Raw genomic sequence first — 27,524 nt, 5'->3', positions numbered from 1 at the left:
AGTATTGTTCTGGTGGAAATGGTGTTGCCCACACTTTTCTCACCATACTGCCTATTGTCTGCACTGTCATGTCGTGTATGTGGATGAGCTCATTAACTTCTGGAAGAGGAAGGTGATTTTGTCTTTGCTGGGGAATACAGACACCTCTCTTTGAGCACAGTTACAATAACCACCTCTGACTGAGGGCCCGATGCTGCTTAAAATCCAGATTCGTCTTTCTCATGTAATATGCATGAAAGTGTTCCCTGGCATTAATTAAAGCCATTTCTCTTCTTGGTACACCCAGACCCTTTGCTTGATATGAGTCAACTCTATCGTTTTGCCTGAGTGATGCTTCCAGCGGGCTGTGTAATAATCTTTTGTTATAAAATCTCAATGATACAGAAATATCGTGGCTTTGTTTCTGGCTCATTCTTTTTACTTTGGAATTATTTTCTTAGATCTTCTGTTACTTCCATGGAGTCTGGAGTTTATTTCCACTCCTGTCCTCCATAGAGTTCGGGTGTAACTCCTTCCAGCTATCTGTCCTTTCAGTGGTGCATTCTGTGCTCCAGTCTTTTCAGTTTTATTTAATATCTCAAATGTTAATTAAATACAATGGCAAGAACTGAGGCTTAAGCTTATGCCGTGGTTCTGCTGCAGGCTGACATTGCCATCAGAGAGATGGAAGAACCAGCTGGGCTCTCTGCTCAGTCAGCACACTGTGTTGGTTTCTTGCTGTTCCCATTTGATCCTCTGCATCTCCATCTTTACCTTCCTGTAGCTTAGGTAAGGGGGTTACTGGGTTACCTAAGCAGAACACAGGTGTGCTGTATTTTGTGAAATGGTAACTCAGGTCCTGGTGAGGTTCCTGTGTAAATGTTTTCCAGACAATCTTCAGATCAAACTGTGGAGCCATAGTATGCCCTGATTCATTCTTTAAATGCAAACAAGTCTGTTCAGGTCCCTTTCCCATCGTCAGGCTGTGCTTTCTGAGGCTGCAATCTGTTTGTAGTCACTATCTTAGTCACATACTAAGCACTTTTCCAGAAATACCTTTAATTAGGCATTCATCCCTGAGTCAGCAGACACAGTCTTAGGCTGTGTCAGATGTACCTACCTCCACGCCCAGGAGGACAGCATGCAAAGCATGTACCTTCTTTTGTTTTTAGTCTTAAACCTGCTCAAGTCACTGTTCGGGATCAACTTAAGGAACAGCTTCGCTTGTCCATATACTCATCCTCCACCTGGTAGTCACTTCCACTAGCGTATCCTCCTTGCCCTCATCTGTTCAGCACTGCAGTAGGAGCTGGTGGGTTACCAGTTCAGCTCTTTGTAGGATTGCTGGGGGGTGCTGGGCCTCCCATCATGTCTGACTCCAGCTGTTGCTTTCTTGGGCAATTCCCTTTGTTTTTTTCCTGGTAGCACTGGTGCCCCAGAGACATGTGCTGTAATTGCTTGTGTGCACTCAGCAGTGGTTGGGTGGGACTATCCCAACAGCCTGTCATGCAGCCATGTCACCCACCTTGTGGTGGGACTGACAGGATTACTGTGTTCCACAAAGCTGAGTTTGGTGTCTGGTGGCCTGGTTTGTCAGATGTTCTCAGAAGGCGAAAAGAGAAATTGTTAGATTTCTTTCACATTATTTGGCCCCCCATTTTGTAGACTCCAGCTGACAAGCTGAGATATTAATAAAGTTCGAATACGGAGCTAAGATTAAATGAAGAATTCTTTGCAGCTTCTGCTTGTGTACAGCCAGGCTAGTATTTCACTCTTGCACAGCTCAATATGGTCTTAACATCACATATAGTCAGCGCTTTTGTCCTGAATAAGTCCAAGGTCCATCCAGGTCCTCAACAGCTGGCAATAAATGGTGATTTCTTTCTAGTGCCTTAGCAATGCTGAGTTTATCTACAGGCTTTCATACCAAGTGCTTGGCAAGTACTGGTGCCCAATTTCCAGCCTTTACAGTGGTATGAAGGAGCCTGCTTGAAATGTGCTGTCAGTAATTTTTCCAGTTGTACTGGTATTCAGTTTGTTGATTTATTCTGCTTTCTGGACATCAATTTTTTTACATGTGAGGAAAGGGATCGTAAATGTGTTCCCGCTCCCAGGCCGAGGATGCCATGGGGTTGTGCAGGGGTCAGGTCTAAGCTTGCTCCAAAGCAAATGGCATGTACATGTGTCAAGTTTTCTTCTTGACAGCCCACATTTGCCTGCTGGCTTCTGAATAGCTTTATTATGCATCACCAGCGTGTGACCACTTTTCCAGTCTCAGATTGCTGCTTTTCAGTGTTGGGTTATGTAGCAGCTGGCTCCACAGCCCGGCTGGATCCGAATTGGTGGTTGATCTAATAGCACACGCACGAGCATGGCCCTTGAATTTCTGGCAGTCTTTGCCTGCAGCACGGGTGTACTGGCAGTCTTTGCCTCTGTTAAAGTCACTGCTTTCCACTGGAAACCTCCACATCCTAAATCATTGCATAAAGGGAGGTGTTTCTTTCTATTTCCTGCATAGTGTAAGTCTTTGTTGGGTGTAAAGTGCTTTTATACCCTCAGGTCCCTAGACGATGACATTTATTTTCCTCTCTGTTTCATGCTTCTTTCCACAGCTTTCATATCATCAGCAGGTATCAGCTAGACTATCTCTGAAAAAAAGTGCCTACCTGTCTTGGTAGGTACCCTTGGACAGAAGGGGGAAATAAAAGTATTTTATCTCCTAAGATAAAGAAAGACAGACTTCATTTGTAGTCTGTGGAACTCAGAGGAGCAGGTGAAGGGGAAGACCGTAGTATGCCATAAAATTAATGTTCCACCAAGACTATTTCATAGTGTCTAGTAGAATAACGAGTTTTACTATCCAGGCAAATATTCCTTATTATTTGGGGATATGTGTTTCTTTCTCTCAACAGTCCCTCCTGTAAACTGGATTTGGGCATCCCATGCACAATCCAGTCTTTAACGTCATCGGAGATCTCAACTCCGTAGTGTAATTATCACCCCACCCGCTTCTCGGTTTCAGATAAAGCATCTCTCATTTGGTTTCAGACCCAGCACCTCACAAACACCTTTATCACTATTGTTTCAGTATTACTGACATTATTCTGGGCAACAATATCTTACTCATATTTGTTCCTTTTCCTCCAGTGAGATAAAAATAATGCTATTTTTTTTCTAACTCAGTTCTTACTCCTGTGATTGAGCAAGGTTATTTCTCTTGAAAGGCAGCATTCTCCAGTTTTCTTCCCTGTGGCCTGTTGTAAAAAAAAAAAAAAAAAAGTAGAAATTCATGCTAATGCCTTCTTTGCAGGTTGCCAGGTCTTTCCTCCTGATACCACTCAAACTACACATGTTCTAGGGGTTTTGAGATTTAATCCTTTTACAGAATATGTAAATAGTTTTGTGGGGTTTGTGGCCTTTTTATTTTTCAGGTAAACTAATGAGAAGTTATCGAATCAAGAATTATTTCAGTTCGTAATTCATAACTTCATCAAAATTCTTCCACTAAAAATTGCCAAGTTGAAAGAATTAAACATTATAGCTAGCCATAGTAAAAAAATTAAAGCACTGTAAATATTAGTAAGTAATATCAGAATGCTCAGATGTAATTTTTACATTTCTTGATGCTCGAACACTCGCATATTCCGTAGCTCCCAAAAGATATAGCTGTTTATGGTACAGATTTGAGTGAGGTATTTTTATTTTGTGTTTAATCAGTTGGATTTTCTTTCAATATTAAAGCAGCCTTGCTTTAATCGGAAAGTATTTAATGTTGGATGTTTGTTTCTCCTAATTATTTTTTTAAAATCTTTTTTATAATTGTTTTCAACTTTGTTATGGCAAGCACTGCAAAATGCATTTCAGAAAGGAGGGCCTGGTTAATTCAGCAATGGATTCCATCTGTGTTGACGTTGGCTGCACAGCCCAGCCCGCCCCAGCTGCATGAAGTAACTGGTGCTCCAGCAGGGTCGAATTCAGACAAGCACCATTTGTGTTTCATTTCCTTTTTTCTTTCTTTCTGAATAACATTTTGTCTAAAAACAAGGGGGGGATTTTGCCCTGGTCTTTATTGGAACCTCTTATTTGTTTCTGGATAAAAGATAGCTTTGAAACCTTGGTGCTGTGTCAAGTCAAAATTGGAATGAGTCTCAGGATGGGTATTTCCTGGGTGAATTAGGTTTAATAATGATAGGAATTTCATATATCGTATGTACACCTGATGGGGAAAATCGTTTAAGGCTAGACCAAGATATTAATATATCTGTCTTATGAAAGGGGTGGTATGAATCTACACTGCCCCAGGAACAAACCTGCGTAAAGGGAGAAAATACAAACCCTTTGGAGGCAGTTCCCCTATTGTGTCTAGCAGTTCAGGCCACACAGAGCTGATGTGTAGGGGAAAATTCATAAAGTTCTGTCAATTTTCCAATATTAATGAACATATAATATTTTTTCATGTCCCTTACGCCTGTTCTGCAGCAGCAGCTAACCTTGAAAGACTCATTTATTTTGTGATTATGTGCAGATTTGTAATTTGTTGTTGGCTGGAGTTTTTTTCAGAATCACAGGGAAACTATGCTAAAAGTAATTTTTTTTCATTATTTTGCTTCTTTGACGGATAATTTCTCTAGCAAAACTGGTCTGTGAGGAAAACTCATTTGGTTCACATTGTAGATAACAGTAATTGCCATCTCTTATCTGTAATTGTGTGTAACATATGAATTTGGCTATATCATTTGAGATAGAAGTAATATTAGTGTAAATCTCAATCTGACCAAGAATTTCTGTGTTCAGTTGCAAGTCGGTTCATTGTTCATGAGGAAGTTTCTGATTTTACTCGGTGCACAAAGGGAAGTCAGTGCTGGATGAGCTGAAGGACAGGTTTATTCCCTAGCTCCTTGCCTTCCTGCACATCTGGAATACAAAAGCACTTATCTGCAAGGTGGGAAAACCTACTCGATATGAATTTAACTAAAGAGCACACCAAAGATGGGGCTCGCCTTGGTGTTAAGAATTAGGTGTCCGGCATAGGTGTGTAATGGGTTATGAGATTTGGAGATGTGGAACTCTGAAATCTGCAAAGATGAATCCAGCTCTGAAAGTGCCCACAGAAGTAATATCATTACAGCTAATGCCACGTCTTAGTAAAACTCAGCTTCCTCCTGAATAACTTTAGGTCTATAGCAAAAGAGGAGTCTAGTCACTGTGGCTTCATCTGTATTATGTGGAAGAAGGCTCTCTGCCTCTACTAGACTGTTCAGCCCATTGGATTGCGCTCCATAAGTGTCTGTATCTGACGACGCACAGAACCCACCCTGACTAGGGTCTTCCTTCAGTACCTCTGTTTGTTCACCGAGTTTAGACTGGATCAGTCCGATGCAGACAAACACCGTTACATCTCTTTCATTACATGAAAAATGAGAAAGATGTGTTGAAAAAATGTTACTGCAGAAATAACACTCTGCTTACAAGTTATATTTTTGTAATCATACAATGAACCACTGGTTGGAAAAAGACTTCAGTATTTTCTCCAATATGAAAACATGGAACTAAAAACCTGTGGCAAATATGAATGAGTTCTATAAAATAGAGTTGTTTTGGTACTTGTTAAGGAAATAGAACAGTAAAGTCATATGGAAGAAGTCTTAGAGTACTAAATTTATTTTGTTACTATATCAACATACCAGCAGTCGGTCAGTTTTAAATTTGAAACAGGTTTATATTTAGAAAAGAGGCATTTTAGAATTTGACCTGGTATTTGAAATATTTATTTTATCATATAATAGTTTCTTGATGTTCCAAACTTTTCCTTGGTTGTAGGTCAGTTTTCCCTATGTGAAAGAAAGAGCATTTTAAAAATTAACGTCTATATTAAGAATTGATTTATCACTGAAAAACAAAATACATCATGAAAATATGATCTAAATTATCTGTCCTTTATCTCTGCCAGACCAAGCTATTTAGCTTTCATAAACTGTCCAGCCAAACTGTTATTTGCTGCTGTAATATGAATTATTTTAGATGTAAAATACTAATAAATACGCCTTAACACTGTAAAATGGTTTATGCATAGAAATCTCCTTGCTACATAGACCCTTTAAGTTTCTAGTTCTTAAATAGAGAACTGTATCTTTTCAACATTTTTACTACTCAATGCTGTTGTAGAAAAGACTTCTTTTAATGTAGTTGTTACCTTGATTTTGCCATGCTTAACAATGGCAAGTAAGATTGTACTGTGTTTATACCCCTAAAGGACTCAGAGTACATGCAAGAAGGTTCTGCTTCCTTTTCAAGAAAGATAGATATTCACTTTTTCTTTTTCTTTCTTTTTTGCTTTCTTTAGCCACCAGATAATGGACCTCCACCATTACCAACATCTTCCCTCCCCGAAGGCTACTATGAAGAGGCAGTGCCACTTAGTCCTGGAAAGGCTCCCGAGTACATCACTTCCAGTGAGTAACATATATCCAGACCAGTTTCTGAGCAATTGGCAATTCCAGCTTTTTTAGTATTCAGCACCTACATCTCTACTAGCGCTGTGGCTCTGACCATCTGGGGACGGCTCTGGTTATCCTCGCTGGCCATGCTTTGGTTTGGTTTGCAAAACTGTTTTGGTGTGCATAAAACGGGCCCCTTTTTAGAGGAAACTAAACCTGCAGCTCAAGTTAGGTGCACACAAACATGTTTCAGCCACTATTGGAGACAGAGGGTTCAAATCAGCCGCTGATCTTTTGGACAGCTTTGAACCACGAACATGGTGGGGGCATTGGACCACGAGTCCAGAGCTAAGTATTGTCCAGAGTAAACCCCTCTAAACAGACGATACTGTAAACGTGGAGGTCTCAGAAACTGGTGCTGATCTGCAGATCTACCGGTGTGCCTCTATTGCACTGAAATACTGGCTAAAGTAGACAAATAGAAAGGAAAAAGGAATTATTGAAAAGACATGATTTGCAGCATTTCTGGTGACATATTGTCAATAGGGATAAATCACTTATACTGGCTCCCACAAGCCATGTTTGACGCACATGACAGTATTTTTGTGACTGCTCGTTTAGTGCAAAAGGCAGAGGGCTGCCTCCTAACTGACCACCAGAACGTCCAAAGACTTACGCGCTTAAGCGGAGCTACGCTGAGAGCACGCTGATGAACCCATGAAATGACTGCCGTGAGCATTCACGCAGGGTCAGTCAGCAGGACATTGCATACCAAAAAATTGCAAAGATTTTTCTTCTTGCTGCTTTTTTATTGGCTGAGGTAATTTTTTGCTTGTGTTTGGCTGATTTATCAGGAATCATTATTTTCCATGGCCCAAAGATTAAAGGCATATCTTCCCCCATTTTATAGCCATTTTTATTATTTGAACCAGAACAAATGAACAAAATGATATCTCTGTTCTTAAAACACATGCGTAGGAGTCACCTTAGAATATTCATTATTCACTCGTACACTGCACAAACTGAGGTTATCTTAGTTTACCTAAGAAATTCAAGGTAAGAAAGAAAGAGTTTCGTATACTGTGAAGCACATGAAGGAACTTACAGTCTTAGCAGAGCAGCAAAATCACTCCTCTCTTCATTTCCTCCCTTGAAATGCTGCAGGGTGGTCCTGCTACACCCTGTAATCCGGTGAACTGCTGATTTGTGTTTTGTCATTAAACAAAAGCCATACTCAGGCAGAAAAATATTAATAGAACAAATATTAATAACACTGCTAAGGATTGCCTAGGGAAAAAAAAGACAAATATGAAACTGATTTCTTATTGTACTTAACCATCCAAATCCATAAAAATATTTAAGATGTCAGCCTTAAGTTTCTGTAATTTGAGTATATATATCTCCAGGCATTTAAATCTCTGTTAGTGTGACTTGTCATCTCACTTGCTGTGATTTTGCTGTGTTTTCTTATGTCCTGAACTCCTTATCATTTCTTTTAATTTGTGTTAAAACTATTCCGCTCTTCATCGGTAATAAAGTTGCTTTTAAACTTAATATGCCATTAGTAATATATCTCCACTGAAGCAAAATTTCCACTAAATCCAGTGTGTGTGATAATTAAAATAAGCCACCAAAGCAGTGTATTAACCAAAGATGTAATCTTATCTGTTCAGACTGTTTGAGGTGGAGAAGACCGTAACAAAGAAGTGCTAAAAGTATAAAAAGTGCAAGAATAAACTGTTACGCAACTTTTGGGATAGATATCATTATTTTAAGTAAATATTCCTATGGAATATTTCTGTAATGTCATTAATAGCAAGGAGGCTTAAATACCATGTGTCCTCCCTATAAAGGCAAACAGCAGCAGCAGAAGCAAACTGGAGCGTATAGATCAGGAAAATGAAATATCCATAACTTCCTCAGGTCCCCGTAATCTGTTTGTAAATGAACAGATGCATGTAGATGAAAACAAGACTGCATATGCCTTGTCTGATAACTCTTCTTCTCTTTATTAAAAACTACTAGTCTGTACAATATGCCTACATTATCACAGACTAATCTTTGGAATACGGTATTACAAATAATGTGAAAGTCCACTGCGATTTTCAGCCTCCAATGGTGGAAAATTTTGATGAAGATAAGTGTGAAAAGCCAATGTCAGAAGAGGCTAGAATAATCAGAAAATGCAGAAGATGCAGAAAAAGATAGGTCAGCAGCATTGGAACATGTTGTATCAGTGAATCTCAATCTCTGAGACTTGAGTAGACTTAATAAAATAAATTTATTTTAGAGAGACACTTTTCACTTTTTCTACACATTTTGTTTTTCTCTCCCTTCTCTCACCTTCTCTCCCTTCCCCACTCTCAGACCCAAAGAGTGTGTTGACTTGAATATATGCACAAGAAGTTTTCAGATCTTACCCATAGGTTACTGTCAAGCCTGTTTCATTACCCGTTGCGATGAGACAATAAGAGACGACAGGGTTTAGTTACTAGTAGCCTTTCCACAACTTACCTTCACACAGTTTGCTTCTACAATTTAGCATTTTTAATACGACGTTTGCTGCTTCCCAGAATCAGTTCACAGTGAATATTAGTTGGAAGTAATACTGCTTCCAAACCCTTGGAAATTATATGTACATGCTGGATTTCTCAGCATATCTTTCTGAATGTCTGCTAAAGCTGTTATGGATGGGTAGTAGACTGCCTATGCTATTTACATTAAAACAGCCACTTTACAAGGTGAACAGAAGCTAGTTTGCGTCCAGAGCCTGAAAGCCTTGTTTAGTCATGATACAGCAGTTTGGAGAAACAAAGAATAGAAGTGGGATGTGGCAAAGAGCAGCAAAGGTTTGAGCCCAGATGATATGAGTACTCCAGGGTAGTCATCCTTCCTGGCGTGAGTCACACAGCAAACTCTTCTGGCCAAGAGTCCCACAACCCAAGGAGAAGAGAAACATGGAGAGTAGTTAATGGGCAGGATATGGCAACAGGTCCCCAGAGATCCCCTTAGACTGCTTGAGGATGGGAGTCCAGAAATGTCAGCCTCAGAAACTCCTGTTGGCTTTTGTCCTCCTGTGAACAGAGAATTGGATGAACCTGCAACTGCTGTGCCAGCAGAGTCCCTCTGCTCATAATACAACGTATTGCTAACATGAAATCTGCACTTGGACTGCTTGTGAGCCACGCAGGAAGTACCTGTAGGGTATTTAACATGCAGAATTTCAATCTCTACTTTGAAGTCTCAATCAGCACTTCCTACAATTAATTTAATTAATCATCTGAGGCTTTTACCACTTGCCTGTACAGAGCTGCCCCAAACCAAACACTCCATAGCAGAATTGACCAGAAGATGGCAATTCAATTAAATTAAAAAAAAGTTTCAAGAACTTGAAATTTTATTTTCATTTTACTTTGGAATGAAGATAAACTATTTTGTACACTTTTGTGAAAACACATATAGGATCAGAATACCTAGTCTTGATTTAGAGATGTGAGGTCTGGGTATATCCCATTCTGACTCTACATGTAGGGAGGAACTGATTTAGAATGAGCTTTCCAGCAATCCACTCTCTTGTCCCTTTCCCAGTTGTCCCATGTCTCCTTCCTACATCCCAGCTGTGTCCTAACTCCCTAGCTAAAGCAAGTGAGAGATTTTTCTTCCACCTTCTGGCCTAAAATATATCAAAGTCTACTTGAGATGTTTGGATGAGCTTTCAGCTATTGAAAATAACTGCAATCAAGTATCCTTCATGGGAGCATGTGCCAGTGGATAACAGGCATGCCTTCAGGTGTTATTATCTGAGGACCTTTACTTATATGCCCACTTGAACAAATAAGTGTGTATGGTGAAAAAGAGGGTTCTGTAGTTGAAGGGATTGCTAGAGCTGATTGCATTGTTGAAAATGAAAAATTGTTTAATTAAAAAGGAATCTTGCCATTATATCACCAAACTTAGAGCCGGATTGAACTATTTAGGCTAACTTAACAAGATGTTTTTTGCAGCATGCCTTTAACTCCAGCAGAGTCCACAGTTCAAGGAACAGCATTGTCTATTCAACGTTAATTGTAGCAGTGCAGGTGCTGTATTTGGCAATTGTGTGAAATGTTATGATAGATAGATAGATAGTGCCCCATAATTTACTCTTGTGACCTTTGTCATATTCCATGTTTGTTTCTTAATATTCTGTACTAATATTGACATTTCTGTGCCTACATTTTGCATTATGCAATAGGGCAAGATGAAGATGTTTGTAAAAGAATTACAAAAGATGAAGGTGTCTGCTAAGTAATATTTTGAAGATGATAAAAAAACTCCTAAAATTCAAAGTATTTATTCCCAGCTCATTCTTTCAGTGAAAACTCCCAAGGTATCAGTATGGGTCTTCTATAAAATTTCATAATGGCCCAGCATCTCTTATTCAACTAATTTAATATATTGTTATTACTAAGAATTGAAACAGTAATTTGTTCATGGCTGACTTTCAAAAGCCTTAACTTAAAATGAACCCTGTTGAGATTTTCAGTTATTTCAGTATGCTTCATTGGTAAATGTTTTAACTTGGCACTTGTATGCTTTTCTTAAAGATTATGACTCAGATGCTATGAGCAGCTCTTACGAATCCTATGATGAAGAGGAGGAGGATGGAAAGGGGAAGAAAATGAGACATCAGTGGCCTTCCGAGGAGGCCTCTATGGATCTGGTGAAGGATGCCAAAATCTGTGCCTTCCTCCTTAGAAAGAAACGATTTGGACAATGGACGAAACTACTGTGTGTTATCAAAGAAAACAAACTACTGGTAATTTTTATTTTTATCTATCTATATTTTCTTTGTACTTTTCAGATGGTGTATTTATTTTTACAGGAATCTCGTTTTGCAATATGTTCTGCAAACAGTGGCCAAGTCTACAGTAACCTTACGAAAGTGTTTGGTCATGATTTACCCAAGAAGCAGAGAAGCACTGAAATTCTAAGTGTATCATTTAGCCACTTAGAACTTTGATTTTTATTGCACTTAAACTTAAACCCAGGCAGTTCCCTGATATTGGAAAGAAAGTCTGGCCCATTAGCTTCTAACATATTTCATTTGGAAAAAAACCTGCTGAAACTGTTAAATCCAATCTTTCATTCCCTGCGGACCAAAAATCTCATAGGGAGCATTGTGTATGAACTGTTGGATCAGACCACTGGAGAGAAAAGTCCCTTGTTAGACTGCAAATTCACTTGGCAGCATACGCCATGGTAAAGTATACACTTTAAACTAAACCTTTGCCATCTGTTCTGTGGTAATTATAGATGCAGTATTCACATGATGCACAGCTGCATTATAGAAAGGAAAGAAACAAGTGGATATATTTGTTCTTTAAGCATATCTGTTATGTTTCTGATTGGAGGCACCAGCAAAAGATTCCAGAAGTTAGTAAATTATCTGCTCATAGATGTCCTTTTATTTTCTGAAAAGAGAGCCTAACTGAGAGAAACACTCACTTCTGTGTCATTATAAGCGACCTAATGCTTACAGTAATAAATAAGTCGGGGTCTTATGCACTCCCTGTCTTCCTGTCTGGTGCTTCCAACAGTTGTAACTGATTATGTAACACATAATTACTGCAATATCCCAAAGGTACAAAGCTGATTAACAGGTGATAGAACATTTTCTGTAGAACCTCATTATTCTACACTTTTACAACATAGCTTAGATCTGTTCACTTTTCAAGTACATTTAGGCTTGTGGTGGTATAGGAAATAACAGGATATGAAATAGAGGTATCTGGGTAAGAGGTTTCTGAAAATATAGCTGGAATTCATTTGCCAGTTTTTAGTGGTTACTGAGGATTTAATTTTTCTATCCTCCTCTATATAGAGTGTCGAAAAGAATGTTGATTCTGATTCGGCTTGTATTATATTGTGGTAATGCCATTATGCTTAGTCCACATTTTTATCACCATATACCAGGATCATATCAAATTTCAGGACCATCTGATAACAGCTTGAAGAAAAGAAAGGAGGAGGGGAAAAAACAGATTTTCTCTGAAGTCACACAATATTTCTTCTACAATTATGTTTGTTGTTCTGTAGAGAAATATGTTATTTTTTCTATTTTCATTTCTTTTAGCCACATGTGTGGTCTTTTTTCCTTATAGGGATTGACTTTCAGTAATTCAGTAGAGGGGATTAAGAAAACAAAAATCACAATAGGAGTCTAATGACCAAGTTACACAAGATTGGTTTATTGTTTGAAGGAGGACTTAGACATTTAACTTATGAGATATGCAAGTAAAACAAATATATGTTCTTAGGGATTAGTAATTGCTTGTGTTATAAATGCAGCTGTCATCATAAAACCAAAATATTTTAATTAGCACAAGACATTAGAAATAACTTTTAGTAGGGAATTGTTTTTCACTTAAGTCCTTTAATATATAAATACTTCAGTTTTAGTAATGTATAATGATAAGTAAAATATTTAAATTAATAGAAAGGGAATTACATGCTGTTTATTGCTTCTTAAAGTGACTAATGTATGTTTTCAAGATTTCATAGCTTGAAACCAGTATTTTTTTAGTGTTACAAACTTAAAATCTGTGAGCAAGCTAGAGAAACTTTGAGTTAGTGCGCTTTGAAGAGGGAAGGAGGATTATGAGTGATTTGCAGAGGCTGTTTGAGAGTAGCTGTATTTGCTCAGCCTAAGTTGTAGTGATTGTAACATACTTTTAACAGCTACTGCCTTCCTGACAGTTGCATCATGACATGAGTGCTGCTGCAGACATGCAAAAGTTATTGTGCTTTTCTCTGTTCACGTTTATACTCAACTATTCTACATATGCATATACTAATTAGTCTTCTCTATTATCAGATGCCTTTTTTAGCCTTTGTGCTTATTTGTATGAGTAAAAGCCCAATTTACGTAAGGATATAAAATAACTGGACATTCATGTACACAATTAAACATTGTTCTGTGGTCTGGCACTCTATGACAGCTTGATGAACCCCAACTATAATGGTGTGTTAGAAGACAGGAATAGGGACTAGGTCTGTAGGACAAGTGATGTAACATGAAACCATTAATCTTTAGATCACCAATTTAAACATAGAGCAGGTCATCAGTCATCCAGCATGAAATGGCTGTTCATTGACAGCACTTACTACTGAGGGAAAAAAACATCGGGTAAATCATAAAGTTTTATCCAGGGGCTTACAAAATAAACCAATATTGGAGATTTATGTGGTTTTGTGCAGTGACTGATTAAACTGAATTGCCTAAAAAAGTTACTGTACTGCAACTTTGTCCCCTTTCCACAGTGAGACAATTTTTTTGCTTATCTCAAGAAAAAGAACAGCTGAATAGGGGATGTGCAGTGCATAGGCACTGGTGTAGGTTTGCCTTGACACGCCGGGCTGTTGCTGCAGGGCAAGGTAAGCAAAGTACAAGTACAACACTGTACAAGTTTATTCTGCTGCTACATGTGAATAGATATCCTAAATCACCCTCTTCCTACCTGATCAAGGTCAAAGTTGAGTCATAAGGATAACACAGAGACGCTTAATGCTCTGCATATGTTGTACCTGTCTTGCAATAAAAGATGTCTATTAATGTCAGTCTGGAAGTAATTTTGCTTTACAGAGGTGGGGAGGAGGAGAAATGCAAAGTTGGCGTTGACTGAACTCTGTGGTATGTGGTAAAGGGGTGCGTGAAAAATATTAAAAATTAAAAAACAGCATTTCTGTATAACAACAGCTTTCCCCCAGGGTTCAGAGAGGTGATATCTAACTTTTGAACTTTCCTTACATTTATTTAGTGTTACAAAAGTTCCAAGGACCAGCAGCCCCAGATGGAGCTGCTCCTGAATGACTGCAGTATCACATACATTCCCAAAGACAGCAAAAAGAAGAAGCATGAGCTGAAAATCGCACACCAAGGAGCAGATGCCCTGGTCCTGGCAGTACAGAGCAAAGAGCAGGCAGAACAGTGGCTAAAGGTAAGTGGGGATTTCTGACCAGGAGCTTTTCCATTCACAGAACGCTCCCATTGCCTGTTCAGTTGCTGTTTAAAAACAGGTACAGACGGTAGCAGTCAAGCAAATCCAGACCACTTAAATCCCATCTAATTTGGGACTGCAGAAATACAGACTTAGTGTTCAGGTCCTGAAGCAACTCAGTGGGCAACCACCAGCTCAGTATTACACAGCTGCTGCTGCATATGGTTTTCGCTGCTAATTGCACAATAATCTGGTACCAAGAGGAGAGGTGGCAAATTCCCTTCCATTTTGATCTTCAGCTCGTTTTCCAGAAAGCTTTGGTGGTTTAGGGCACGCTGGTAGTGAGCTGAAGGTTCAAATTCCCTAAGGTGGAGGATGCTGGCTCCCAGGTTGCTTTTTGGAGTGGTATATATGCATAACTGCCATAGGCTACCCTGCAAAAACTGGGCATACCAACATCACCGCATCCTTGTTAAAAAGAAGGATCTCTCAGGAGAGACCTGTTTGAATTGCTCTGGATGGAGAAAAATCCTTCAGCTTCCTGATGTTAACTCAAGGTTTAGCAGGATATCATCTGTTATGGTTTGTTCTGGGAACGCAGACTTCTGAGAAAGTCAGGAAAGGATTTTGTCATCTTCCACTCCTCTCTGTTCAGTGTCTGCAAATGTGGAAAATCCCAACACAAGAGTTGCAGTTTTAGATCCTAACCAGAGTACTAGTATTTATATTGGACTTCGCCAGTCTCGACTGTGGAGGTCAGTGAAATAGTGTGGGAAACCATCACTGCAGTTTCAGTAGCTTGTTTTAAGACTTTGAAATCCAGCCTTTTAAATGCATGTAAAAGTCTGAATGCGTAAGACTCATCAGGCATTCTCTGTGCTGTGCTCTGATCTAACCTTATATGGTACTTAACTTTTCTAAGAATAAGTTGTATTTTTCCAAATACAATCGAATTAAACATGTAGGAATTTCCTGGTGGCAGATAGGTTTGCTGCAGAAGAGGGAGACATAAAATGCAGCTTAAGAAGTATGAGTTCTGCTGTGGGCTAGTTTACTAAATGGAAAATTAATCTGCAATTTCCTATTTTGCAATATTTGAATATACCTTTTGGGGGTTTGCGGTTTGTGTGTGTGTGTGGTTTTGACTGCGAGTTTGCATCTTAGCTTAGAAAATGCACTCTCTACTGTCTTTCTAATAGAAACTAATCACAGCTATGTAGTTGTTAGGCTTCTTCTAACATCAGTATCTTGTTTTAAGTTTTAAAGTCTAGCATCATCCAAGTGTCCCACTAACTCACCTAGAGTTTCAAGAACACTGATTGGAATGAAAAAAAATTCATAAATCATATTCTTTTCCAAGGGAATTCTGCTGGAATTAGATCATAGTAATGGCACCATTATTTCCTGTGTTGTCCTAAACTTGGGTTTAGTAATGCTGAATTCAAGGGCATTTATCAGAATTCCCTTCATAAAAATTGTTTTCTTTCTCTTTCAAGTTGTACATAAAGCATTTCCCACACAGGTGGACAGAGCAGTGCTAGATTTTTTCTATATCCCAGGTCCATTCCTGCTACTTAAAAAAAAATTTAAAAATTGTACAGTTGCATCTTAACAAAGTTGTGTGTGATGAGGGTGAATGGCCGGAGAGCATGTTATCTGCAAACATTTGGAAACTGTCTGAGAGCACTTTACTTAGTTCCTTCATGCTGCAAAGCTCAACTTCCGTGTCCTCAGGGCTGCAGCAGCACTCTGTTTTGTGTGGTACAAATTGCCTATCCAACACCTAAACAAAAATGGTCTGTGCAGCTCTTGCAACAGCTCCAATGTTTTCAAGAAGAATAGCTTTTTGAGAAAAAAACATTGGTTTTTGTATTTTTAAAAATGTAGCAAAATTTAAGGTGTTTTTAATTATTATTAAAACAATTATTTTTTGCTCATTCAAGCCTTACTTAAAATGAGCTTCTGAAAATCATGTGTGGCTTTGTGTAGGAAGTTCCTGTGCTCAGAAAGAGATCATGCTTTTTCTTGGGAGAAGTGCTTTGAGCTTTCCCTGCCTGTCACTCAGAGGGTCAGCGTCCTCTCCAGCGCTCTGTCACCTACCTGTGATTTCTGTAATTAAAAAAATGGGCAGATTCAGAGACTGACAATGAGAAAGGTCTCTGCAACCACATTTTTAAATCATAAGATGCCTTCTCTGTCAAAGATACTGTACCAATGCATGCCAGCGGAGCCAGGTTATCACTTAGAAACAACGGGTTCTCATGAATTCATATGTAAGTGTCAAATTAAAGCTTTACTCTTGAACCCGAAAAGCTCAAAATGGCTTTGGAGGCTAGATTTTCCCATGAAAGCTGAATCAGCTGATTTCTTTTAAAGTCAGATGTAATGTGTATAAAATACATTTACTTAAGCAAACAATTTTAAAATATCTAACGGAAGACAAGTGTGAAATAAATGCAGAATATTTTAGACTTTTTTTCTAAAGATGACACCAAAAAAGCCCAGCTGATAAACCTAGTGCAAATTGAAGTCTAGACTGGAAACCACAAAGGGGGTTTCAGTTTTACCAGCTAACAAATGCCTGATGAAAAAAAGATAGATGATGTCACCAAAGAGGCTGTCAAGATTTCAGAGCAAGGAGCATAACTAGTATAAATTCAGGCTAGAGCTGAGATCATAGCAGTAATATGGTGGGCAACATAAAGTGGTGGAATTTTCCAGACTTGAGTCCTAAAACGTTCCCACAAAAATGTACACGAAAAAATGTGTGCTGTTACACACTCTGACCCAAAAATGAGCTTTTTCCATGTGCGCTTCAGTATATGTGCATCTGTGTGCGCTTTTGTGCATTTGTGGTCAAGTAAGTTCTTAAATCTGCTTGTTTGTCTCCGCATCCAACAGACTGGTGAAACTAAACTTATTTGTCAGCATCCCTGGGAAATGCTACATTAAAAATGAGAGGACTACTAAGAACATGACATTACAAGAAGATGCTTGTTTAGTGACTTCATTCATACAGATGAATGTGTTCTGTGTGCAAGACCTGCAAACTAGGCCACAGAAAACTGCTCTTAATATTAAAAATACATGGATGCCATAGAAATTAAGTTCTGAAGTAGCTTTCTGTAGAAGACCCGATAGAAGAAGGAAATTGTCATCATGTCCGGCCCCAAGGTCTTCTCTTCTTCTTAGCATTGTCTCCTGCAAAAATGTGTTTCTGATTTATTATGCATGAGAGTTAATTTATCATTTTGGAGTACTGGCCTTGATTTTCATTTTTCCCTAATGTTATATACCCTTTGATAACTTTTCTTCATTTTACGGTGTACAGCCATTTTGCAGCAGTCTCTTCAGCTGAGGGTCTGTAATTGAGCAGTGAATGTTTCAAGCACAAGCAGACGTACCTGCATCTGTCATTTTGACAATGCTCAGTCAGTTCTGAACTTCTTGTAATAAGAGGGGTCTTTTGCCTGAAGAGAGAAGAAAATCAAGGTTGTGACTGTATCCAGTCATCCGAAGACCCTGCAACACTCTTTGTAGGGCAGTTAATCCGGTTGTCCTACCCACTTTCCATTTCTGACAATTGCATGTTGTCTTTAATAATGTAAACATCTTTTTTTTTTTTACTGCCCTGAGCTGAGTAACTTCTGGGCTTCTGTCTTAATGTGGACTGAGTTTTACTGAAGAATAAACTACTGACAGAGCTCTTCTTTTACTTGTTTAAATCAGCACAAAACTGAGCTTGTAACTGTAAACACCGTGTGGCTGGTTTTACTTTCTATGGGAATTTCCAGCTAGAGATCTCAGAACACTTCAAACATTACTTTCTTGGCTTAAGTAATGTTCCCCAAAGAGGTTATTATCTCCATTTTGTAGCTGAGTCAAGTGCCGAATGATCATGCCTTAAAACGGACTGGAAAAAGTGCATTTGGGGATGCGTACTAAGTATAGGTGGTTTCCATATAGCGTTTATGAGGAACTTCAGGAACATACTGTGTCCCAAGACAGTCGGGCTGGATTCTTTCTCCACTGCTCATCGTCACCAGCAGTGAAGGTTTTGCAAACCAAATTAAACCTCCCACGCCTTACAGGCCGGTTGTCTCAAAGAGAGGGTTTTAGATACCTCGGTTCAAAGCACGGCAAGGTCAGCATGTTTGCAGAAGAGCTATTGAGGGCATGTTCTGGAGACGCGACAGACTGAGCTGCGTGGGAGGCCTCTGAGCGGCCTGCGGGGCTGCTGCCAGCACGCTCGGACGGAGCCGGAGGACTCCATCTTGGCTGCTAACCGGAGCGCGTCTGTGTGACCGGCACCGCAGAAAACAATACGTTACTTGAAAGAAGCAGATGCATGTGTAAATTTTAAAAAAAAACACCAGTGAACACAGAACCATAAACATCCTATTTGCTTGTTTTCTCAGGGAGAAGTTTTCTATACATTCCTGGCTAAAATCACAAACATAAGCTGTAGCAGGCCTGAGAGCAGAACCGAGGAGGGCTGAGACTTGGTCCCCTGCTTTCACCACTAGATAGTATTCCCCCGTCTTACTTGGAGCTTTGGATGGAAAATTAGTTAAATCATACGTGGCTTAGCTCAACAGCCTAAAGTGCGGCCTGCACCTCTGCAGCGCCTGGGCCGGGGGTGCAGCTCCCCTTGCACGGGGAACCTCCAGCCGCCCTCCCCAGCCACCCAGCGCCTCCTTCCCTGGGCTCTGCCCGATCCAGCGGCCACATATGGCGGTAGACTTCATGGTAATAACGCAGGGGACAGGATACAGGGCTTGTCTCGGTTGAGTATGTCAGAAAAGGATTTTTAAGGGGATATACAGGCACTACAGATAGGCTTGCTGGCTGCCAGTCTGCTAAAATCTCATCCCGGCTTTGTTCAGACAAATGGCGATAAGGCAGAAAGATGAATGTTGTCAGGCTAGGGGATGCTTGAGAACGATGTTTTCCAGTACAGAAAGTAAAGGGGGTTTCTTTTTCAGACTTAAGGCATAGGCTATGATGTGAATAATTTCTGCTTTTCCTCTAATTTATCTAGGTAAACTCCGTGGGGCATTTCTTCTCTGCAAAATGCTAAAAGAGAGTTTTGGTGCTCGCTTAAGAAGGAGGAGATTGATGCTAATGTACGTAGTGCGTAGGGGTCCAAAAGAGAGAGAAAATGAGAATTTAGTCATGCCAAAATGATGAAGAGTCCCAGAAAGTCAGTACTCCTCCAGCACTGAAAAAAGGAGTGTTTCAGGAATGAGAAATACTGAGTTGCATCTGGAGCCAACCCCTTTTCCCTCTGCTGTGTTGTGCACAAGCAGATCTCAGCTTTACCATGTTCCTGTCTTCAGAGTCAAGCAGCAAAGACAAGAGGCGCGCGATTCAGCCCGTCCCATTTTTAGCAATTCTTGTATTTGCGAAACACATGGGTAGATGGGGCTGAGGGGGTGGGTTGGCTGGATGCATTTCTAGCCTGGTTACAAACAGAAGTGAAGTAAGAAGGTTATATAGAGAAGTCAGGCTATCAGCTTGCTCCCTAATCACTTTTGAACTCGATCATATTAAAAGTGTGAGCTTCTCCTGTGAGTTTCACGAAAACGTGGGATGAGACAAGATGCTGTATTCACATCCCTGTGGTGATCACAGCCTGTAGCCTGAGCCTGTCCCATGGTATCCACCCAGAGAGAGGTCTGCAAGCTCCTCAAATGCAGGAAGACTCAGTCTTATTCCTTATCGGGTCCCAAAGTGGTCAACTACAAGGAACCAGCTACAAATTTAGTACTTCTATTCAGAATTTGTTGGGTTCCTGTGCAGCAGGGTCTGGCTGGCAAGCAGCTGGGTTTCTGCTTTTACTGCCTGTGCTTTTCATCCGGATCTTTGAAGGTAGCTGGAAAAGCCTAATTTGATTCTTCTGACTTTGCATGTAGGGTAAGTATTTTGCCTCCAGTTGTGTTGTGTTATTTAAAACAAGATATAATACCTATAGAAATTTGTAGGTGATGGCAGGTATGAAGGTTTTATAGTAAATGCTAGTGGTTTTGTAGTAAGATACTTTTAAAGAGAGAAATATTCCAGACACACCACGTGGCAGAAATTCCAGTGACTTCACCCGTCACTGTCAATGGCTTGGGGCAGGGAATCTTTCCAGCTTTGTACCTGCAAATATTTCCCCTCTATTCCTCATGTCACTGCAGTCAATGTGATACACTGGTGTATATCCTGATCCAGCTGGGGATTCAAGACGTTTTTATGACATAAATAAGGAATAATAATATAGTTCAGACTGCACAAGTTTTTTCCAGGTCTGCATTTGAAAGAGGCAGTTCTGAAGTCTACTAATTGTAACATTGTAATGGTAATCGTGGTATTTAAAATTCTGCAGTGGAGTAACAGAAGATTATTTTAAATGTATTTAGTTTTGAGGCTATCCAAAGAAATGAAAGGTCTTCAGTTTTCTGACTACATTTGCTTATATATTTTAAATATTTTAATATATAGTCTGTTTATGATCTCAGTTTGATTTTCCTGACAAATCACCCTGTGTTGTGTGTATATGTAATGTACAAAGGCATTTGTGGTGAGAAAAAGAGAATTATTTCCTTTTTCTAATGTGTGGGAAAATTAAACTATTAATGGAGTATGCACCATTACAAAGTATTCTCCGTACAGCCTTCCAGATTATGCCATTTTATTAAAAATAACACATTTGGGGATTCCTTTTATTTTCTTTCAAGTTTTGGAGCCACTGAGATACATTTATTCATATTTTCACACATTTCATTGCAATGGATAAAAGTTTGCTGACACCCTTTCCCCACTCTCGCTCACAACTGTTTTTTAATGAAAATAGTGATCTTTTGTTTTCATATGACTCCAGGAGACTCCATAGAAAAAACTGACAAAAATGCCGAGTCTTGTGATTGAAATTATGCAAGTTGGCAACACTGGTGGAATGTTTTATCCTTAAATTTTGAGTTAAAGCTATAAGCATGTGAAAACCACATTTATAATGGCAGCTGTCTGCAAATGTAGTTATAGAGAGTGAATCCAAGCATATATTAAAGGCATTTCATCCTGATGAGCTGTAGAAGTATGAGTTTTATGCTGTGCATCAAACACAATTATATTGCACATAGAAGGTGATGAGCAAGTCTTTGCCTGTGAACCCCTTGAACCCAAATGAAGTGCTGGATCCTTGAATATGCATTTACTTCAGATCTTGCCATGAACTTCCATTTGACAGTGTGTCATTTTTTTAATCAAAATTTAATTACCACCCAATTAAACACTTTAGCTTCTCCTTAAATATGTGAGGTATGATAAGAACCGGATTTACTGGAGTGCATGACTTTGCACATACTATTCAGTTAGTGCTGCCAAATCATTTCCCTCTGTTCTGTCTGTAACTCCCATTACTATCTGCCTTTGCCAAAATTAACTAACTGTGTGGTGTGAGCAGATGCTGAAAACATGAGCCATTGAATCAGGGTCAGGCAGGAGACAGAAATGAATGTTCCCAGAAACTGTACGATCACATTTCTCGAGGAAGAAAACAGCAGTGTATTTACACCATACTGAGGACCAGCAACTGAAAATAAAATAACATGCATAAAGATATTCTTACGATTTTGGGGAATTTAGGTCTATGTTTAACTCTGAGGTGCTGTGCAACATATGTATCTCTAAATCTTCTGTTACAAAGGATGCCAAGTGCTATGAAATATTGTGCTTATGTTTCTGAGACAAGTTATAGAGAAGTTCAGACAGTCAAGAAAGTATGCTGAACTGTTTTAAGATACTAGGTCAGAAATAGAAGTGTAGGTTCATTTCCCTGCTCTGCTTAGATTTTTTTAATGTGACATTGAGTGAGTGATTTGATCTTTCTTTTCTTCCCAAGTTCTCCATCTGTAAAATAGGGCTGGTGCTCTTTCTTTCTTTATGGCCTATAGTGCCTGTAATTTATGATGTGCTCATGAGTTGTAGCAATAGGGTCTTGGTAAGCCCATAAACATTTGATTTGTTTAGCTTCACCCTTAAAGGGAACTTCAGTGCTGGTTAAGGACTGTTTGGTGCTATCTTGAGCTCTTTAATGGTTTTGGCATCAAAATTGTTCCGTTCAAAACTGAAAAGATGTTGTTTGCTGTTTTGCTTTTCCTCTTCTTTAAAGAAATCTGAATTTTGACAGTTAGCTAATTGCTGTTTTCCCTGGAACTGGAAGTTCTCAAGTCAGATCCTCTTCTCTGCCAGCCAGGCTTGCTGTAAACAGTGTGAAGGGAGGAGCTGGATATGTAAACACACACATGTACATGTGATGGAGAAAGTTTGCATGTCTAGCGGTAATGCTTCCAGCAGAGTAGGATGCCTTTCTTTCTTAGCTCCCTTGGCTTTGCTGTCCTTGCATGGCTGCATGGCTGTAATCACCTGTGTTGATCTCAGCACCACCTTGGCATGGGTCTGGATGGACAGTCAGCACCTCTTCTCATCAGCACAAGCAATTTCAGACTGTTAATGGGCTGGTGGTAATCTCACAAGGGATAAAAAACATAATTATGCCCACAGGGAATCATCAAATGTCTTTACTCATCATGTATTTTTACATTTATATAGTTTCAGGTTTTGAAGTTCTTCAAATTCTATCAAAATCTCAGTGAATTCGGTTCTGGATTTTTCTTTAACAAGCAGATTTAATACCATTCCCATTTCCGAGAACACATTTACAATTACTTTGACCCATATCTTTATGTCAATGTGCAAGTATGATACAAAAACCACTGCGCAGTATTAACTGTAAGTCGATCAGCAGTTCATTAGTTCTCCAATAGCAAAAAAAGAGCAGCTGGGTAGTGTATTATGCAAAACGCTTGTCCTTTGACATACGGGACCTTGGATCTAATCCCACTTTTTCGTCATCATAATGAAATTAACTTGGTGGTGTCAGCTGAGTTCATATTGCAAAACTAGCACATGGAAATCAGCAGCGCTGTTGGTTTCTTTACTCAGGAGAGCCTTGGAGCTTAGCTTGTCTAGAAACTGAAACCTTCCACCTCTAGACATCATGTCTCCTCCAGGTCGTGCATGAAATGACTCGGGGGGGCAGCGTGGAGAAGTTGGTGTAGTGGCAGTCTGCCTAACAACTGCCAGCCTAGTAAATTCTGTGAGATTTTTCCGTCCCATCTCCCTTCACATCCATATATAATTTCTCTGATTTCTATTTTGTGAATAATTAACAAGTTTTGCCTTGTGTCCTAAGGTTATAAAAGATGTGTGCAGCAACTGTACGGGAGCAGTAGACTCTGATGGGCCGTTGTCTAGTTCTCCAGTACACAAGACAGAGCTGGAAAAGGTAAAGTTATCAAAATTATGAATGCAAAATTCCTTGAGATTACTTGTAGAGGCACTGCTAGACACTGCATCGTTATAGAGGATGTTCGGACCACAAAGCTGGAATTGAATTTAGGTTCTGGACTTCATGTATTAACTTTATCATGTTAGACCATTTTCTGGGGCAATATTCAATAGCTATTTGCTGACTCATGCTCCTATTTTAGGCTATTAGTCCCTGTGTTGTCTTTGTTTGGATATGTACACACATCCTACAGAATTAAGACTTCTGCCATGTCTCTTCATTTGGTCACGAACAACCTGCAGACTGGCTGGTATCCATTAGCAGCTTCTCTTTAGCCATGTAGGGTGCAGACTGAGCAGGTCTGATATGTGTGCTGTAATGCAGAGACGCTCTCCGTTGAGTGCAAAGAGCAAGCAGGGTCTCAGGGAAGAATAGATGAATGTCATAAAAAAGCTTTAAGGGAAAGTCTTTTATTTTTGAGAATTTAGTTCTTGAAAAGCTCCCCGGGCATGCTGAGGTCACTGTTTTGGCAGACCCTTTCAAGCATTCGTGCCTCAACACAGAAACTTGGCTATTCACATGTGGTTGTCTCTGCTGCCTTGACTCAGCAGGATATGAGAGCAAGAATTAGGAAGGAGAACAGCCCTGCACTGAACTATCAGTACATTACCAGCACCGATTTAAGCCCCTGCTCTGTTAAGGCATCCATGTGAGCAGACCCCTCTGCAGACCCTGCTTGAAACTCCCACTGACAAAGGTTTCGTCACCAAATTCCTGATGGCAAGTTCTACCCCCACGATAGAAGGATGCTACAGTCAGCAGTGCATTGCACCTGGGATAGTAAGAGCAAAGCGTCCTGATTTCACCAGGCAAAAGCTGTGTGTTTGCATGCTTGCACACATCTGCAGAGTATTAGCAAAGTAACTGAAAGTGTCATAAAATAGTTATTTTCTAAACTGCATGCCATAAAAAAGGGTAGCAAAACTTCTCATTAATTTGTTTTTGTGATAATCTGTACATCTTCTTCATGACTTCACCACTCATGAGTAACATGCTTACATGCCACAGTAACCAAAACTGTGCCAGCATAAGCTCTTTACCGCATCATCCTATGTCTTGTTGTGCAACCATTACAGAGTAATTGAAGCTAAAAATTTATTTCAAAAGCCTCTTTTTTGTGGATATTGAAAGTACTGAAGCACCATGTAGGAATGCACTATTTTCTGACAAGTTATAATTGTAAATGCATATGTGAAGCATTTTTTAAAGAAATAATTTTTAAATTTTGCTTATCTGATCTATGTAATTGTTCATTGCTTAGCAGATTAATAAAGAGCAACATTTAGAGTCTATAAATTAATTAAAAATATGTTGTGTAATAAAAGGTATTGTATTTCACTGTTTTGACTGTACTTTCACATATAGACCTATTTTGTGGTTTCTCTGCTTTTCTAAAGCCTATATGGCAATGTGAAAAAAAAACCCTCTAAAACTGAAATTTTTACGATCTTCTATTTGTCTTCTAAGTGGATGAGAGCTTGAAATGTGTTTTATTTCACAGTAAGCATACTTCTAAATTGACATGTGACACTTCATTTGGCGCAAGTGCCAACACTGTATGTTGACTATTCTCTTTGTCCGTGCAGAAGTTGTCGTCTGAGAGGCCAAGCTCAGATGGGGAGGGTACCGTGGAAAATGGCATCATGACCGTGTGCAACGGGAAAGAACAAGGTATGTCTCAGATCCAGAGACGCTTGGTGTAAATAGTATGTGCATATAGGAAGTGATAGGTAGTGAAATACCTGGCTTTTATCTTTTAAAAATAGATAGTAAACTTTTTGAATTTTTTATTAGGATTCAGTTTAACTTGAAAGCTGAATTATGTCAAGAGTGAATCCTTAAAATTTTGTAGTAACAGAAGGCATTTGCTATTGCCATTGTGAAGGTAAAGTCAATGTAATTAGTATAAGGAAACAGAATATAGAAATTTTGACTTGGCCTTTATGTGTTCAAAAGTTAAGTTTTTTAGAGCTTGGGCAACCACTATAGGCAACTAACAGTTGCTTTTAATAACTATAATTGTATAGAGACAACATAAGTAGTGGGTGTATAGCTTCTAAACAAAAAAGCTATCATTGAATACTAGAAGAAAAGAACCATGACTATATTATATATATATGTATGTACACATATATATACACAGATACATAGATATATAAACTGTTATGTATGATTATTTGTATTAACATATGAAAATTTATATAATCATGTAGTATCAGTGGGTTTGTGATATATGTATGTAATTTTACATATGCTATTTTGGAGCCATGCATGTTTTGTAGTCCTTATAATCTAACAGAGGCACACCCCAAACCCGGAGGATATTTTGCCTGAGTTATATCTAAAAAACTCAACCCCTATGCTCTCTTCCGTACTCCCTCTCTGCTCCCCAAATTGCAAGAAATTCTGTGACTTTGTTAACTTGCCATACAAACGATAGCAATGCTATCGTTTAGGTAAGACATTTTTCTGCAGCTGTCAAGCTGAAGGGTAATGTGAGCTGCAGTGAGCACAATGTCAATACTGGCCTTGGTGCCAGTGCTGTCTCGCCTTTTTGACTCATTTCCTTTATCTTCTCCCTGGGTCATTTTCCAACATTTCCTGACTATACAGATGTCTGACATACCCAACAGTATAGAACAACATCAGGTTTTGTGGTTTCTAGAAGTTGTGGTACATAGTTAGATTTCACTCTATAAAATCTTCTACTAAGCTTTCAAAAAGAGCACTACTGTTTTAGCCTCTGACACCTGCTGAGAAACATCCATGACCCAAGAACTGTATTGTTCATGATGTCCAAAAGTGCCTGGTGACTTAGGTGCCCAATGAGAGGCACGCTGATGGAGCATGTGCTGCTGGAAAATCAGCCCAGCTTAGATGTCTCAAGGAGGGTAATTAAAAATACAGATTGCTTTTGAAAATTATGACCTTTAATATGTAGTAAAAAAACCAATAGACATTAATGACTGCAAGGAGATTAATATATCCCTGGCATCATTTTAGGTGGTTCTGGATGAAGTTATACTATTTTTTTAAACAATAGATAGGAAATGCCTAAGGGAGCATGTGGGAAGGGAGACTCCAGAGAGTAGTCACCTCCAGCCATCACCCATCAGCCAGCCTCTATTCCACTCTTACCCAGCTGCTCATTTTGCCATGGGGAAGGAAATGGGAAGAAAAAGCTTTTTTGACAAAAATCACTGATAGTCAGGCAATTGGTATATTCTTTAGACTCAAAGATTAAGTAAGTCATGAAGGCCTTATTTCTGCTGCCTCTCAGTTCTGCAGGAAAATATAATAGCAGTGTGAAGGGAAGATAGGACAGAAAAACAAAAAAGCACTGAAGTGGGCTTATTCCACTGTCTGTTCGTGCTCCTGAGAATGGTTCGTCTGGGCTTCTGTCTGAGAGAGTTTTTCTCAGTCTCTGGCTTTTTTCAATGCATTTCATCTCCTCCCCACTCAACAGTCACAGCCAGTCATCGGCTGCCGCTGTGTGGAACAGAAACCTGTCTGCAGGCAGGCTCTGCCTTCAGGTCTTCCCTCAGGCAGGGGGTGACAGGAACAGATGGGATGGGTGGCCCTCCTCCCTTGAACATGGGTGCTCATTGCATGTTTAGACAGCACAACGTAAGTTGTGAACACCCTTCCCTTAGGAAGAGAGAATTAGACCTTTGCTTGTACTTGCGCGTGCTCTGTTGTTTGCTGGTGTACACTTATCTGCACCTGAAAATCTGC

General features: G+C 39.4%; 1 protein-coding gene across 2 annotated transcripts in view; it reads left to right on the top strand.

Annotated features, from left to right (window-relative positions):
- The window catches only part of AFAP1 (actin filament associated protein 1), a gene marked incomplete at its 3' end in the record, with an annotated part of 61,485 nt that overhangs the window by 11,625 nt on the left and 22,336 nt on the right, over window positions 1–27,524 (top strand). For both annotated transcript variants that reach the window (XM_081999293.1, XM_081999292.1), the window contains exons 3-7: window positions 6,323–6,431; window positions 11,003–11,214; window positions 14,216–14,395; window positions 23,634–23,726; window positions 25,376–25,460. In XM_081999293.1, the coding sequence (XP_081855419.1) occupies window positions 6,323–6,431; window positions 11,003–11,214; window positions 14,216–14,395; window positions 23,634–23,726; window positions 25,376–25,460 (679 nt within the window). The remainder of the gene's footprint in view (window positions 1–6,322; window positions 6,432–11,002; window positions 11,215–14,215; window positions 14,396–23,633; window positions 23,727–25,375; window positions 25,461–27,524) is intronic.

The sequence above is a fragment of the Phaethon aethereus genome, assembly GCF_964289735.1.
Source record: "Phaethon aethereus genome assembly, chromosome: 4".
Classification (NCBI taxonomy): domain Eukaryota; kingdom Metazoa; phylum Chordata; class Aves; order Phaethontiformes; family Phaethontidae; genus Phaethon; species Phaethon aethereus.
Note: the sequence above shows the minus strand (reverse complement) of the source record. Positions and strands in the feature narration are given on the sequence as shown.